This window comes from Miscanthus floridulus, chromosome 5, assembly GCF_019320115.1.
Source record: "Miscanthus floridulus cultivar M001 chromosome 5, ASM1932011v1, whole genome shotgun sequence".
NCBI lineage: Eukaryota > Viridiplantae > Streptophyta > Magnoliopsida > Poales > Poaceae > Miscanthus > Miscanthus floridulus.
In genome coordinates, this window is record NC_089584.1 from 100,229,556 (window position 1) to 100,242,106 (window position 12,551).

Genomic DNA, 12,551 nt, shown 5'->3' on the forward strand with positions numbered 1-12,551 from the left:
TGAAGATGTGAAAGTATGACCCTGTACTGACCACTGCAGGTTACTGATCCTCTGATTACATATCATAGGACTACCATCAGCTGCAATAAACTTGGCAGGACTGCATTCAGATCTGGAGAGATGTAATTTACTGGCCAATTGCTCACTGATAAAGGTGCCCACACTGCCTGAGTCCACAAGAATCAAGACTTCAGTCTTACCCACTTTTCCCACTAACTTCATGGTCCTTCTTCTAGCCATGACTGAGCTTGTAGGGTGTCCTACTGCCATGACCACCTCTTCTATCTCATCTTCTGACCCCATGGTATCCTGGCCAGTTTCTTCCAAAGCATCTAAAAGTTCTTCTATGACACGAATTGGCACATGCGCTGCGCTGCGCTGCGGGCGGCTAGGCCTAGGCTGGCTCTGCTTACAAACTGTTTGAATCAATGTACTTGGAACGTAAATGAGACAACGAAGATTGAGACAATGAGAAATTTTTTTGTTCGAATTTTGCCATGATTTTTATTAGATGGAGGAGAAAAAGTATCGTCTCAACTTTTGAGTAAAAATCTGGTTAAAAACAACACGACTGGGAAGAGTGCATCACTCATCCTGTATAACTTTGGTGCACCGACGAAACAAATAGCAACTTCGTGCCACTACTTGCTTACATGAACTATAGTGAGCCAACTTTATCGAAATGACACAACTAGCAACTAACTTAGAGCACCTCAAACCAGAAACAACTAGCAAAACTATTCTCACTAGCAACCAACACAGAGCACAACTAACAATCTCGACAAGTTGAGAGCACCACCAACAAAACAACTTGGAGCTCTGCAGTTGCCGCACAGTAAGAGTGGAACAGTGGAGCCGGAGAAACCTATCGACGCATTCAGGAAGAAAACGACACCAAAAACCCATAGGGAGGTTTTCACCTGTGAATCCTAGTACGGTAGGAGAAGAGGTACAAAGACGACACCTCCGAGGAGGAAGCGACGACCACAAACATTGTCGTTTGGGGTTTCTCCCTAGACTCAAGCAACCCACTCTCCGTTTCCCACCAGAGCCCCCCTCCTAGCTTGGGCGTAGGGGATACCTATCCCAAAGAAAAGTGTTAGTGATGGCACACAGACGTTCCCACAAACACTAGACGCCACCACGCACAACGGGCGTCCTCGCCATACACGCAGTCACAGGAAGACCACCAAGGGGATGGGATACAGAGAGGTGAGCGGGCCAGCAGCAATGCTGACCAACCGCCCTGAGAAGTCACGACGTGAAGGCCACCTACCGCCCCGGGGAAGGACCGAAGCCTCGAGCCAGCCAAATGGAGCCCCAACAGTCGTTATTGGGACGCCGCCCTCCACCTGTTGGGCAACACCATGCAAATGAGCCCACCACCAGGGATGGATCCAACGTGAGAGTGCACGGGGTGCTCGAGCACCCCCCCCCCCCCCCCCCCCCCCCCCCCCCCTACTCCATATGAGCAAGTGGGCCCCAATAGCCTCTCCTTAATTTTTTCTGCCATTAATTGAAGTTTGGGGTGCTGGAGATTGAAGAAAGGTGCTGGAGGTTGAAGGAGTTGTTGGTCTAGTATCATTTATGTGCAGTTAACCCTAATATGTTTCTCTGGATCCGCCCTGCCCACCACCAACATCAGGAGGCCAGATCCGGCTACAGAACTGATTAATCTAGCCATGAACTAGGCAGATCAGGCCACCTTGGAGCCAGCGTGGCCACCACCACAGGGAGCCAAGAACACGGACCGATTACTACAAACGCGAGAAAGCGAAGAGGAGGAGAAAAGGAAGCCTCTACACCATCATAATCAGCGTTGCCCGCGCCCCCGAGCAGTCGGCTTTGGTGGCAACAAGATACATAGAGGACGGTGGGGGAGGGCAATAGCACGGGCGCGTCGAGTCTGCTCGAGCACTGGCGGAGCTTAGTTAGGACCATAATGGACCATGCCTCCCTCCCCCTAATATTGCTAAGTTATATGTGAAGGATTAGATTTTAGGCTAAACCACTAAACTAGACCAAAGAATTGCCGTTATTTCTCTCGTAGTTCATACACAATTAAGGCTGGCCCTGCTGAAAATTGGGCTAAGCTCCAGCACTGCGCTCGAGTCGCCCAAGAGGACGAGAGGAGGACGGGGACACCCATGAGAATTAAATTTGTTATATCCAAATAAGACAACGAGTTTTGTTACAAATATAGGCCATGTTCGCTTCTCTTATGATCCGTCTTTTTCAGCTTGTTTTTTTAGCCGGAACAATATTTTTCTCTCGTAACAAATCAGCTGGAACAGTGTTTCGGCTTATTTTTTCAGCGAAGCGAACGAGGCCATATAAGCCGGAACAATGTTTCGGCTTGTTTTTTCAGCGAAGCGAACGAGGCCATATACACAGCGAAATGGTGCCCACATAAACGGACATGCCCGTTTGCACTTTGTTCTATGCATTGGATATGAGATCATCAATGAAGATTTAATTTTAACACTTGATCCAATCTAGTATTGACATCAACCATTTGCTTATGATCCTTAAAAAATGTATAGGGAAAATATGATGTAATGCTATGAGAGCCTATTTAATCTACCTAATAATCCGAGTATCACTCTTGAGTCTTCACTCACTTTAATAAACTAACCGTCGTAGGATGTGTGAACGTCGGTTGTAGGAACGGAAAATGCCCATTCGTTCTCTCTTCTATGCTTTGTATGATATTCAGCCCACGAGAATTTATATTTTCAGAAGGCAGTCAATGTACAGTAGCAGATCGTCGAACACTACCAAGGTTCTGAGGTAGTGAGGTTCAACGATCGTAATCCAAGTGCAATGTAAGCGGAAATATCGCTTTGAAAATACCAGAACAGCAATTATCATATTCTCTGACGCGTACTTATTAATTTCATCATCAGTACCAGCCTACATAATTTCGATTCGGGTCGAGTTTAATGGAACGGGATCATCAAGTTACTGTATAATCCAGGCCATAAGCCCATAACCCATACCAACATATTATATCCCATCTATTTGACTATATTTTCCTGTCCCATTCGAACAACATATCCAAACGCAGTCTCACCACATTCGACATTAAACACCCTCCACATATGCTCGGCAAAGAGTCGAAGACTCAGGCATAGGCAGCATATGCTCGAGTAGTTCTAAAACTTTGTTTTGGACATAGGGTGCCCCTGAACCAGACTTGGCGCCGTCCCAACCTGGTCTGGTTCGACCCAGTTGTAACGGCCGGCCCGCACCCGACTCCGTCGTTAGGGTTCCAGGCGCGCCATTTCCCTAATCCCGCTGCCGCCGCTCACTCCCAATCGTGCCGCCACCCACTCGTCTCCACAGCTCGTCGCGCCGCCGTCCACCCAGTGCCCGCCGCCGCTGACAGATCGAGCCTCGGCCGTCATCCGCCATGGGGGGTTGAGGATCTAGAGTTCCCCCGCGCCCCGAAGATGAAGTCCCCCAGCTCGAAGAACGGGCAGTGCCCTAGGTCTCTGCCTAGGGTTCCGCAATAGGCTACGGCGATGGGTCAGGCGGGGGTGCCGGCGCGACGTAGGTTGGCGGGCGTCGTCGACAGGAGAGCGGGCCTATAGAAGATGGCTACAGGATCTGGCGCTTCTTCATCGACTGGGTCGCGTGGAGCGAGAGAGGGGCAGGCGCTGTGCCCTTTCTGCCACACGGCGACGGTCGTGGAGCGGACGTCGAGAACCACAAAAAATCCAGACAAGCCGTTCTACACTTGCAGGAATCGTGACTGGGTGAGTTTTCTTGATTTTGTTCTTGCTACATTTGGGCGTTTTGAAATCGGATGTAGGGTTCATCCTATTGATTTGGCTTTCGCTGTGAAATAGGGCAACGGTACCTGCAACTTCTTCATGTGGAAGCCAGAGAGCGCTGGAGATGGCATGGATGGTGCAGCAGTGATGGCTGCGTTGAAGGCTCTGGAGAATTCTCTGTTGAACTTGAACAATGTTGTAGTTGCTCAGAGCACTGTTGTGGCTAGAATAGCTGGAGAGCAAATAGTTGTTAGGATGATGGTTGGGGCCAGTGTGTTTGTAGGTGTTGTTTGCTTTCTTGCTTTGTGCATGGTATTGTACAAGCAAGCATGAAGTATGATTTGTAATGTTTGTGAAATATGAATGAAATGCAGTTTGAATGGAGTAACTTCAACTTGATTTGTTCCCTTTTTTAGTTGTAAAGTTAAAATTGCAGCATCACTACCTTCAACTTAACAGCTGACTTAATTTTAGCATGACAAACACAGGCATACCAGATCATTAATTATGGAACATCATACCAGATGGCAATATCAAGTTCACACCAACAATAGCCAGGTTCACTACATTACCAGATTACAATACCAGGTTCACACCAATAATATCCAGGCTCAAAAGCACACAGATTACAATAGCAAGTTCATAGAACCACACAAAAGCACACCAAAAGCACAGGTGGCTCAAAAGGTTGCTTCTGTCTTGATGTTCCCAGTGCAGGCATCAGGCCCCTCCCCTCTTGCTCCTAGTGCAGGCGCTTGGGCTCTGACTCCTAGTGTGTGCCCCTAGGTTACCTCCAGCTTGCTGTTTGGCCTGCCTCCTAGTGACTGGGGATCTTGGAACCCTGTAAGATGGCAGATGTGACCATGTTATCAACTACACTTGGCTTTAGATTAAGAGCAGTGTTGGCAAGAAATGGATCACTTACTACACTGATTGCTCAGGAGGTGTAGGCTCAGTTGGAGTTGTCTTCTTCTTCTTGCTGGTTTGTTTCCCCTTGGTGGAGGCCTTTCTCTTCTTCTTGGCTGGCTCTTCTGTTGTTTCTATGATCTCAACAACCTTTGGCTTATAAGTCCTTCTCTTCTTCTTTGGAGGTGCAGGTGGTGGTGCATCAGGGTCTGCAACAGTTTCATTGTAGTTTTTCTGCAGGTGTCCAAATCCACCACACCTTTTACACCTTCTCCTGCCCTTGCTGCTGGACCCACCTTCTTCAACTCCAACTATCCTTCTCTTCCTTGGCCTTCCTGCTGCTCTGTTGCATTTAGGAGGAAGGAGGTTGAAGCCAAGGTTTAGCTTTTCCCATTCATCCTTGCTTGGCATTGGAGGCACTGGAGTTGCATAGGCTGCTTTGAACATGTCTACAAAATAGTAGTGGTCAACATAGTCCTCTAAGTCTACCCTTCTGGTGCTAATGAAAGCTAGGGCATGAACACATGGCAGACCAGTTAACTGCCAACCTCTACAGGTGCACTCTCTCTTGTCTAGATCAACAATGAACCTCCAAGGGACCAGGTCCTTGTTGACTCCTCCAACTTCACCAACCATTGGGCCACTCTTGTGAATGTTGTATTTCAGATTTCTGCTTTTGTTGTGCAACTCCTTCATGACAGCTGGCAGAATCTTGAAGGCAGAAAACTTGGACAGCAGTTGCATCCTGGTGCAAAATCTCTCCATGATCAACTGCCTTATCTTGTCCATTAGCTCTACAACAGGTAATGACTTCTCTTCCCTGATCCAACTGTTGAAAGTCTCTGCTATGTTGTTTGTGACATAGTCACATTTACTTGCTGTGCTAAACTTACACCTTGCCCATAGCTGCTTGTGATTGTCCTGCAGCCACCTAGTTGCCTTGGGGCATGCCTTGTGCATCTCATTCCAGTGCCTATCATAGGTTGTCTGTCTATAGCACCTTGATGCAGGCCATAAGTTCCTCTCAAACACTTCTCCCCTAAACCTCTTCTGAAAATTCTTGACTAAATGCCTCATGCATTCTCTGTGTTCCACCCCATTACTGAAAACTTTGGTAACAGCCTTGTATATTCCTTTGCCTACAGTTAGTAAGCATGGAAACAATGTCAAGTGGGGAACATACAACACTCAATTGAAAAACAAGAGCACAATGAATGCAACATACCTGCATCAGTTGAAATAACAAGACCATTTGGGGAACCAATAGCCTTGTGCAGCATCTTCATGAACCATTCCCAATTCTCCTTGGTCTCACTGCCAAATACTCCATAGGCCACTGGGAACATCCAGTTGTGGCCATCTATCCCTATAGCTGATGCTAACTGTCCCTTACACTTTGCTGTCAAAATTGTGAAATCAATTCCTAAATAAGGTCTACAACCTTGCACGAAGCCATCTATGCATGGCTTCAGTGCTACAAACATCCTACTGAATCTTCTCTTCTCATCTACAATCTCCCACTCAATCTCTACAACACTGCCAGGACTCCTCTTCTCAATCTCCCTTTTCCAAGAAAACACATGTACAAAGCTATCTTCCCAGACACCCATGATCTCATCTAAGGCCATTTGCTTGCCGTCCCAAACCACGTAGTAGCTCAGCTATACACAAAAATTCTCCTCCAACTTCTGCTTCAAATCTTTAGCTCCAATAGTTGGATCTTCCCTAAGCCAGTTTATAACTCTGTCCTTCACCCAGTGATTGTTAGCCATACAGTTGTTCTGGAATTTGCTTGTGCTGGCACAATTATGCTTGTGTGGTAGCTTCTTAATCTGCAGCCATCAACCAACGGTTAGCACACAACAATTGATAACTAAATTAAACTAAATGAAGCATTACAAAGCTCACATACCTGCCATGTCTTGCCATCAGGTAACTGAGATGTATGAATCCTCCACCGACATCTCTTGGCCTTACAATATGCTCGGTACCGCCGTGACGCACTATATGGAACTACAAGTTCAACTTCATTAAGCACAGCATATTGTCTAATACATCTCTTAAAGCTAGAAACCATCTTCAAAAGTAACACCAAGACCTATCTTAGGGTTATCTATGTTAGTGACATGAACAACACCGTCACAGTCCCTCCCATCGTCCACAACTAATGGGTTATCATCTTCTGGGTCACTGTCAGGATAGTAAGCAGGGTCAGCATCACCATCATCATTGACCCCATCCTTGTACTTCTCATTCTCATCATCTACTCCTACATACTCCACTTCATCAGCCTCTCCCCAGTCATCTTCAGCAATATCTTCTTCTTCTTCTTCAGCAATAGCATCATCATCTTCACCATCATTATCAAGATTAAGACCCTCATCACCATTAGCATCAGCCTCACAATTACCATCATCATTAAGATCAACAGCTTCACCATTGTCATCAGCTACTAGATTAGGCAGTACAAGTTCATCACGGAAGATCATAGCTATTGGCTGACAATTAACCTGACTCTCCTGAGTGATAATAACAGACTGAGAAGACTGAGAGGCATTGGACATTACAACACTTAGACTTTAGCAAACGAGGACCAGTGTCAACAACATGTACAGTCAGTGGCACCTTCCTACTGTCCCAATACACATCAAATGCATGTAACAGAGCAGAATCAGAATCTATGCGCACTGTCTCATCCTTGGTTTTGTCAAAGAAGGTGACCTACAGTTCTTGGTCGACCCCATGGACTATCTCCTCACCAAGGCACCCAAGAAACCCCATCCAAGAGAATTTATCCTTGTCTACCACACGCATGTAATTAGCAGTTACATGATAATCATCGAGCCCATCTGGTCTTTGCTCTACATATGCAGGTACGCTAATCGCCAGTCTACACGCGGAAAGTCGGATCCATCCTAAATCAACACAAAGGATAACAACCAAACTAAACGATTTCAAAACCGCAAGCATTCTACCACATCCGCAGGCATTCATCTGCAAATAGTAGGGATTCAAAAGACTCACCCTTTCACTAGCCATTTGAATTGCTGGAACCCTAGGCAGAGACCTAGGGCACTGCCCGTTCTTCGAGCTGGGGGACTTCATCTTCGGGGCGCGGGGGAACTCTAGATCCTCAACCCCCATGGCGGATGACGGCCGAGGCTCGATCTGTCAGCGGCGACGGGCACTGGGTGGACGGCGGCGCGACAAGCAGTGGAGACGAGTGGGTGGCGACGCGATTGGGAGTGAGCGACGGCAGCGGGATTGGGGAAATGGCGCGCCTAGAACCCTAACGACGGAGTCGAGTGCGGGCCGGCCATTACAACTGGGTCGAACCAGACCAGGTTGGGACAACGAAGTCTGGTTCAGGGGCACCCGATGTCCAAAACGAAGTTTTCTCTCTCCAAAACCGGGTGCAACTGGGTTGCGGTGCCCACTGGCAGTATTTCCAAAAAACCAGTGTCTCACGGCAAAAGATGGAAAACGCAGTGTCCGCCAGCAAAGACGCGTCCTTTGGCATGTCCAATAGCAAAATTTGCCTTCTAACTATGGTGTACACACTTTCCACATCATAATCCCAAAACAAAAATCACCATGACTTGATTTACAAATTGTCACAACCTGCACGTTGTCTCGGGCTTCAAAAGTGATGTAGACAGATTAATATCAGAGACCACACAGATTATGGACCCAACAAAGACAAACCATTTGTAGGCATGATGAATAGAAATGAGAACAATGCATTTGTCAAATACGTGACTTGCAAAGATGAAGAATAAAACCAAAAGTGCAACACGACAACCCACATGAAAAGATAGCACCCGAACTAAATATTTCCTGAAGGTAATCTGTCAGCTTGCACTGGCCAGACAAACATAAATGATCTAAATTACCAGATAGTAGCTACAGGACCAACTAAGTGATCTGACGACCAACTCTGCCCCCAACCATTAGAAGCAGAACAAAATACTTTTAACATACTAGGACAGTGAATTTACAAGTAGTAAAAGACAAACCTCATTTCCTAAATCATAAATAAATATGTTGGCAATTCACCAACTCTGCAAACCATGAAGCAATTCCAACCACAAACAATGAGAAACAGAGGCCTACCAATTCCATGCTTAAACACTTCTTCTGTCACGCATTGTATGCCATTACTAAACAGTTTTGTGCCCAGATCAAAAGCATGCAGAATGATACTAGTGAAGGAACAAACATAACCATGCTAAGCAACTGATTCTAATTGACCATATTTTTCTGTGGGCTATTACTAAGCAACTAACTCAAGTCATACCAATCCCAATGTAGTAGCAGTAGCATCACGGCAAAAAGTAACAATTGTAATTGAGATATCCACATAAGGCCATTTAGTTAATAGTAAGGCAAAACAACATGTTCAACAGAACCAATCACATTGTTTCTTTCGCTAAAGATGTTGTTGCCCTCCAAATCAATGAAAATTATGAGCCTGTGCAATGCCCACTTAAAAACACCCAAAAAAAACATCATGAGTAAACAAGAAAACTATATTAGCAGTAGCTTGAACTGGCCAAAAAGAATGCAATAAAGGGTAATGCAATATACCATATGCCAGTTCTTGGTAAAATTTCGGTCACATACACAGCCAACTGTTTAGATTAACAGCACTACTGTTCTTTCACCATTAGTTCTTCAACCCATTGTTGGCCAACATGCAGCCCCTCCCTCCTGCGCTTGCCCCATCTCCGACAGCAGTGCTATCCTCGAGTCTGCCTACGCCAACACTGCTATGCTGAACAGGTTTTGGCCAGTGATATCATCATCGCTTCCCCCTCCCTCCTGCGCTTGCCCCATCTCCGACAGCAGTGCTATCCTCGAGTCTGCCTACGCCAACACTGCTATGCTGAACAGGTTTTGGCCAGTGATATCATCGTCGCTTCTATGTGCCCCCACCCTTCCCCCGCCCATTAGACATTCTCCCTGCTGTCCATGGCTGGCAGCGTTCCCGGCTCCCCACCACCATGCCTCCCCCGCCCCTGCACCAGCCAGGCAGCGACCTCTAATGGTCTGGCGTGTTTGCCATGGCTCTCTCCTCTATTGCCAGTGATTGACAGTATCTCACCAGAAAAATCCCACCACCCCTAACTGCACCTGAATTGATGTCCAGACGACGGAAATCCAGGAGGTATGCACAAACAAAAACACGGAGCACAGCAATCCCTTGATAATACAGAGGGATCGAGATATTGATGCGGACGTTAGCCATAGAATCAAAGCAGCGTGGATCAAGTGGCGACAAGCATCTGGCATTCTCTGTGACAAGAGGGTACCACAAAAGCTAAAAGGCAAGTTTTATAGAACGACGATTAGACCGACTATGTTGTATGGAGCAGAATGTTGACCGACAAAGATTCGACATGTTCAACTGAGTGTTGCAGAAATGCATATGTTGCGATGGATTTGCGGTCACACAAGAATGGACCGAGCTCGGAACGATGATATACGTGATCGCCTAGAGGTAGCACCAATTGAAGAAAAGCTTGTTCAACATCGATTGAGGTGGTTTTGCCATGTCCAAAGGAGACCTCCAGAGGCACCAGTGCATTGTGGAGTCCTAAACCAAGCTAATAATATGAGAAGAGGTAGAGGAAGACCAAAATTGACATGGGGGAGGTAGTAAAAAGAGATTTGAAAGCTTGGGATATACCTAGAGATCTATGTTTGAATAGGAGTGCTTGGAAAGCAGGTATTGAAGTGCCTGAACCATGACTAGGGGCTCTTGTGGGTTTCAACTCTAGCCTACCCCAACTTGTTTGGGCTATGCTGTTGTTGTTGTTGATGACCAAAGAGCGCCTAAGCAAAGGAACACAAATGATGAAGGCGTCAAGAAGCATAATTCGTAAACAAACTTAGTATGTAGTACAACTGTAATCAGATGCAATACATATCAAATGCTGAGGTAATTTTATGATTTCACTCAGCAATCACACAAAATAGACAGCATCACCAAGTCATTAAGTAATTTCAAGTAAGCAAAGTAGATCACTCATCAGCAGAACACGGACCATTATTAGATAAAAAAAGGGACATGAGGCCATGCCGTCCGTAGCAGTAACCAGAAGATAACCAACCATACAACGTTCCTCAGTTGCACGAATATTTTTTGTGTCACCGCAAAAACAGCCAAGAAAGACAACCAGTCTCCAGATCCCTATATTTCTGTAATAAGCAACTACTCATAGAAGTCCCAACACTTCCAGTTCAGTAATAGCAGCATCACGGCGAAAACTTCCAGCACTGCTACACGCAACCGAGCACCAGATTACCTCTTAAGGCGGAGATAGATCAGTATGACGGCAGCCGTGCCGGCGGCGCCGGCAGCCGCAGCCACCGCCATCCCCAGCCACGCAATATCCCCTTCCTTCAGGGCCTCAGCCGCCGGCGCAGCCTCCCTCTCCTTGGTGGTGGCGGCGGCGGCGGAAGCCTTCAGGGCGCTGATCTCCTCCTCGAGCTTGAGCTTCTCCTGGCGCACGGCATCCACCTCCTTGGCAAGCTTCTCGTGGCTCTCCTTGTCCAGCTCGTGCTCGCCCTTCTCGGCCTTGAGGAGGGCCTCGAGGCGGTCGACCTCCGTGCGGAGCGAGGCGACCTCCTTCTCGGCAGAGGCGGCGGCGAGCTCGGCGATGGTGACCTCCTCCCGGGCCTGCATGAAGATCCCCTCGATGCGGTGCGTCTCCTCGGCGAGGGACTTGTTCTCACGGCGGGCCTCGGCGAGCTTCGCCTCCAGGTCGAGCTTGGCGGCGCGGAGGTCCTTGATCTCGGCGCGGGCGGCGACGGCAGCGTAGGACTTGGCGGCGGTGTGGGTGCCGGCGACCCCCTCTTCCTCCTCCTCCTTCGCGACGCCGCCGTTAGGAGCGGGGTTCTCGGCGGCGACCGCGGCGTAGGACTTTGCGGGGTGGGTGATGGGGACCTGCTCCTCGTCCGCGACGCCGCCGTTGAGCGCGGCCTTCTCGGCGGCGGTGGGGGAGGCGAGGGTTTCATCGCCGTTCTCCATTGGGAGGCGGTGGTGGGTTTTGGGCTTTGGTGTTTCTGTGCGTGGGATTGCTGGGGCGGCGCGGCGCGGCCTGCGGCGGTGGGGTAGGGGGAGAGGAGAGAAAGGGGAGGCTTCTTTCTCCTTTTCTGCTGTGCTTGCTGAGGGGGTTGAGAAATATCTAGAAAGGCAGGTTCCGCCTCGCCTCAATGACGGGTGGCCTATATGCCCGGAGTCGCGGCGCGGCCGCACGCCATCTGATGGGAGCGCGTGCATGACGGCAACGGCAGTGTGTTGACCTGGTGGTCCACGGTGTCAGCGAGGCGGTGACTCTTTCGTGGCGAGGAAGTTGGTGCCAGTGGACGGCGTCACCGGCTCTCCCGTTTCGGTAGTGCGCTGGATTATGGTATGGTCGCGAGATTCGCGCCTTGCGGGCCTGAAACGCAAGTGGATGGAGGATGGCTAGTTTTCGTTCAAATTCGAATTCCGAAAGGCATGGAAATGCAAATCTACGTCCCATTTGAACAATTGATGCAACGGTTTTGGTCTTTTGGTTTTCAAAATCGGATTTGAAAAAACTGTGTCGCCTCTAAATGGGAGAGATAACGCACCACGCACGGCCGCATGGGGTAAATTCATCCATTTTTCAACTTGGCTGAAATAGATAGACAATGCATCTGGAGTTCCTTTCAATCTGATTCTACTTGACGACCACGGCAGCACTTGACGTTTATTTGGCCCTTGTGTGGGGCCTGTTTAGTTGGCGAATTTTTTTGAAAAATGGTATTGTAGCACTTTTGTTGTTACTTGATAATTAGTATCCAATCATAGTCTAATTAGGCTTAAAAGATTCGTCTCGT

General features: G+C 48.0%; 2 protein-coding genes across 2 annotated transcripts; both read right to left on the bottom strand.

The window, feature by feature from the left end:
• Positions 1–4,335: 4,335 nt before the first annotated feature.
• LOC136452770 (uncharacterized) lies at positions 4,336–7,153 on the bottom strand. The gene is made up of 4 exons (XM_066453368.1): positions 6,595–7,153; positions 5,908–6,514; positions 4,702–5,821; positions 4,336–4,617 (listed from the first exon to the last, which is right to left on the bottom strand). Coding segments are annotated over exons 2-4 (1,524 nt in total). The 5' UTR covers positions 6,311–6,514; positions 6,595–7,153; the 3' UTR covers positions 4,336–4,616.
• A 3,698-nt stretch (positions 7,154–10,851) lies between these two features.
• Positions 10,852–11,982, bottom strand: LOC136452771 (uncharacterized). Its single transcript, XM_066453369.1, has one exon. The coding sequence runs from the start codon at positions 11,965–11,967 to the stop codon at positions 10,987–10,989; it is 981 nt and encodes a 326-aa protein (XP_066309466.1). The 5' UTR covers positions 11,968–11,982; the 3' UTR covers positions 10,852–10,986.
• Positions 11,983–12,551: the final 569 nt, after the last annotated feature.

Bases quoted from the DNA above. Each gene is read 5' to 3' on its own strand.
- LOC136452770 (XM_066453368.1), bottom strand. From the start codon at position 6,310: ATGGCCTTAGATGAGATCATGGGTGTCTGGGAAGATAGCTTTGTACAT. The intron at 5,822-5,907 runs GTATGTTGCATT...TACTAACTGTAG, and splicing joins TGTTATTTCAACTGATGCAG to GCAAAGGAATATACAAGGCT.
- LOC136452771 (XM_066453369.1), bottom strand. From the start codon at position 11,967: ATGCACGCGCTCCCATCAGATGGCGTGCGGCCGCGCCGCGACTCCGGG.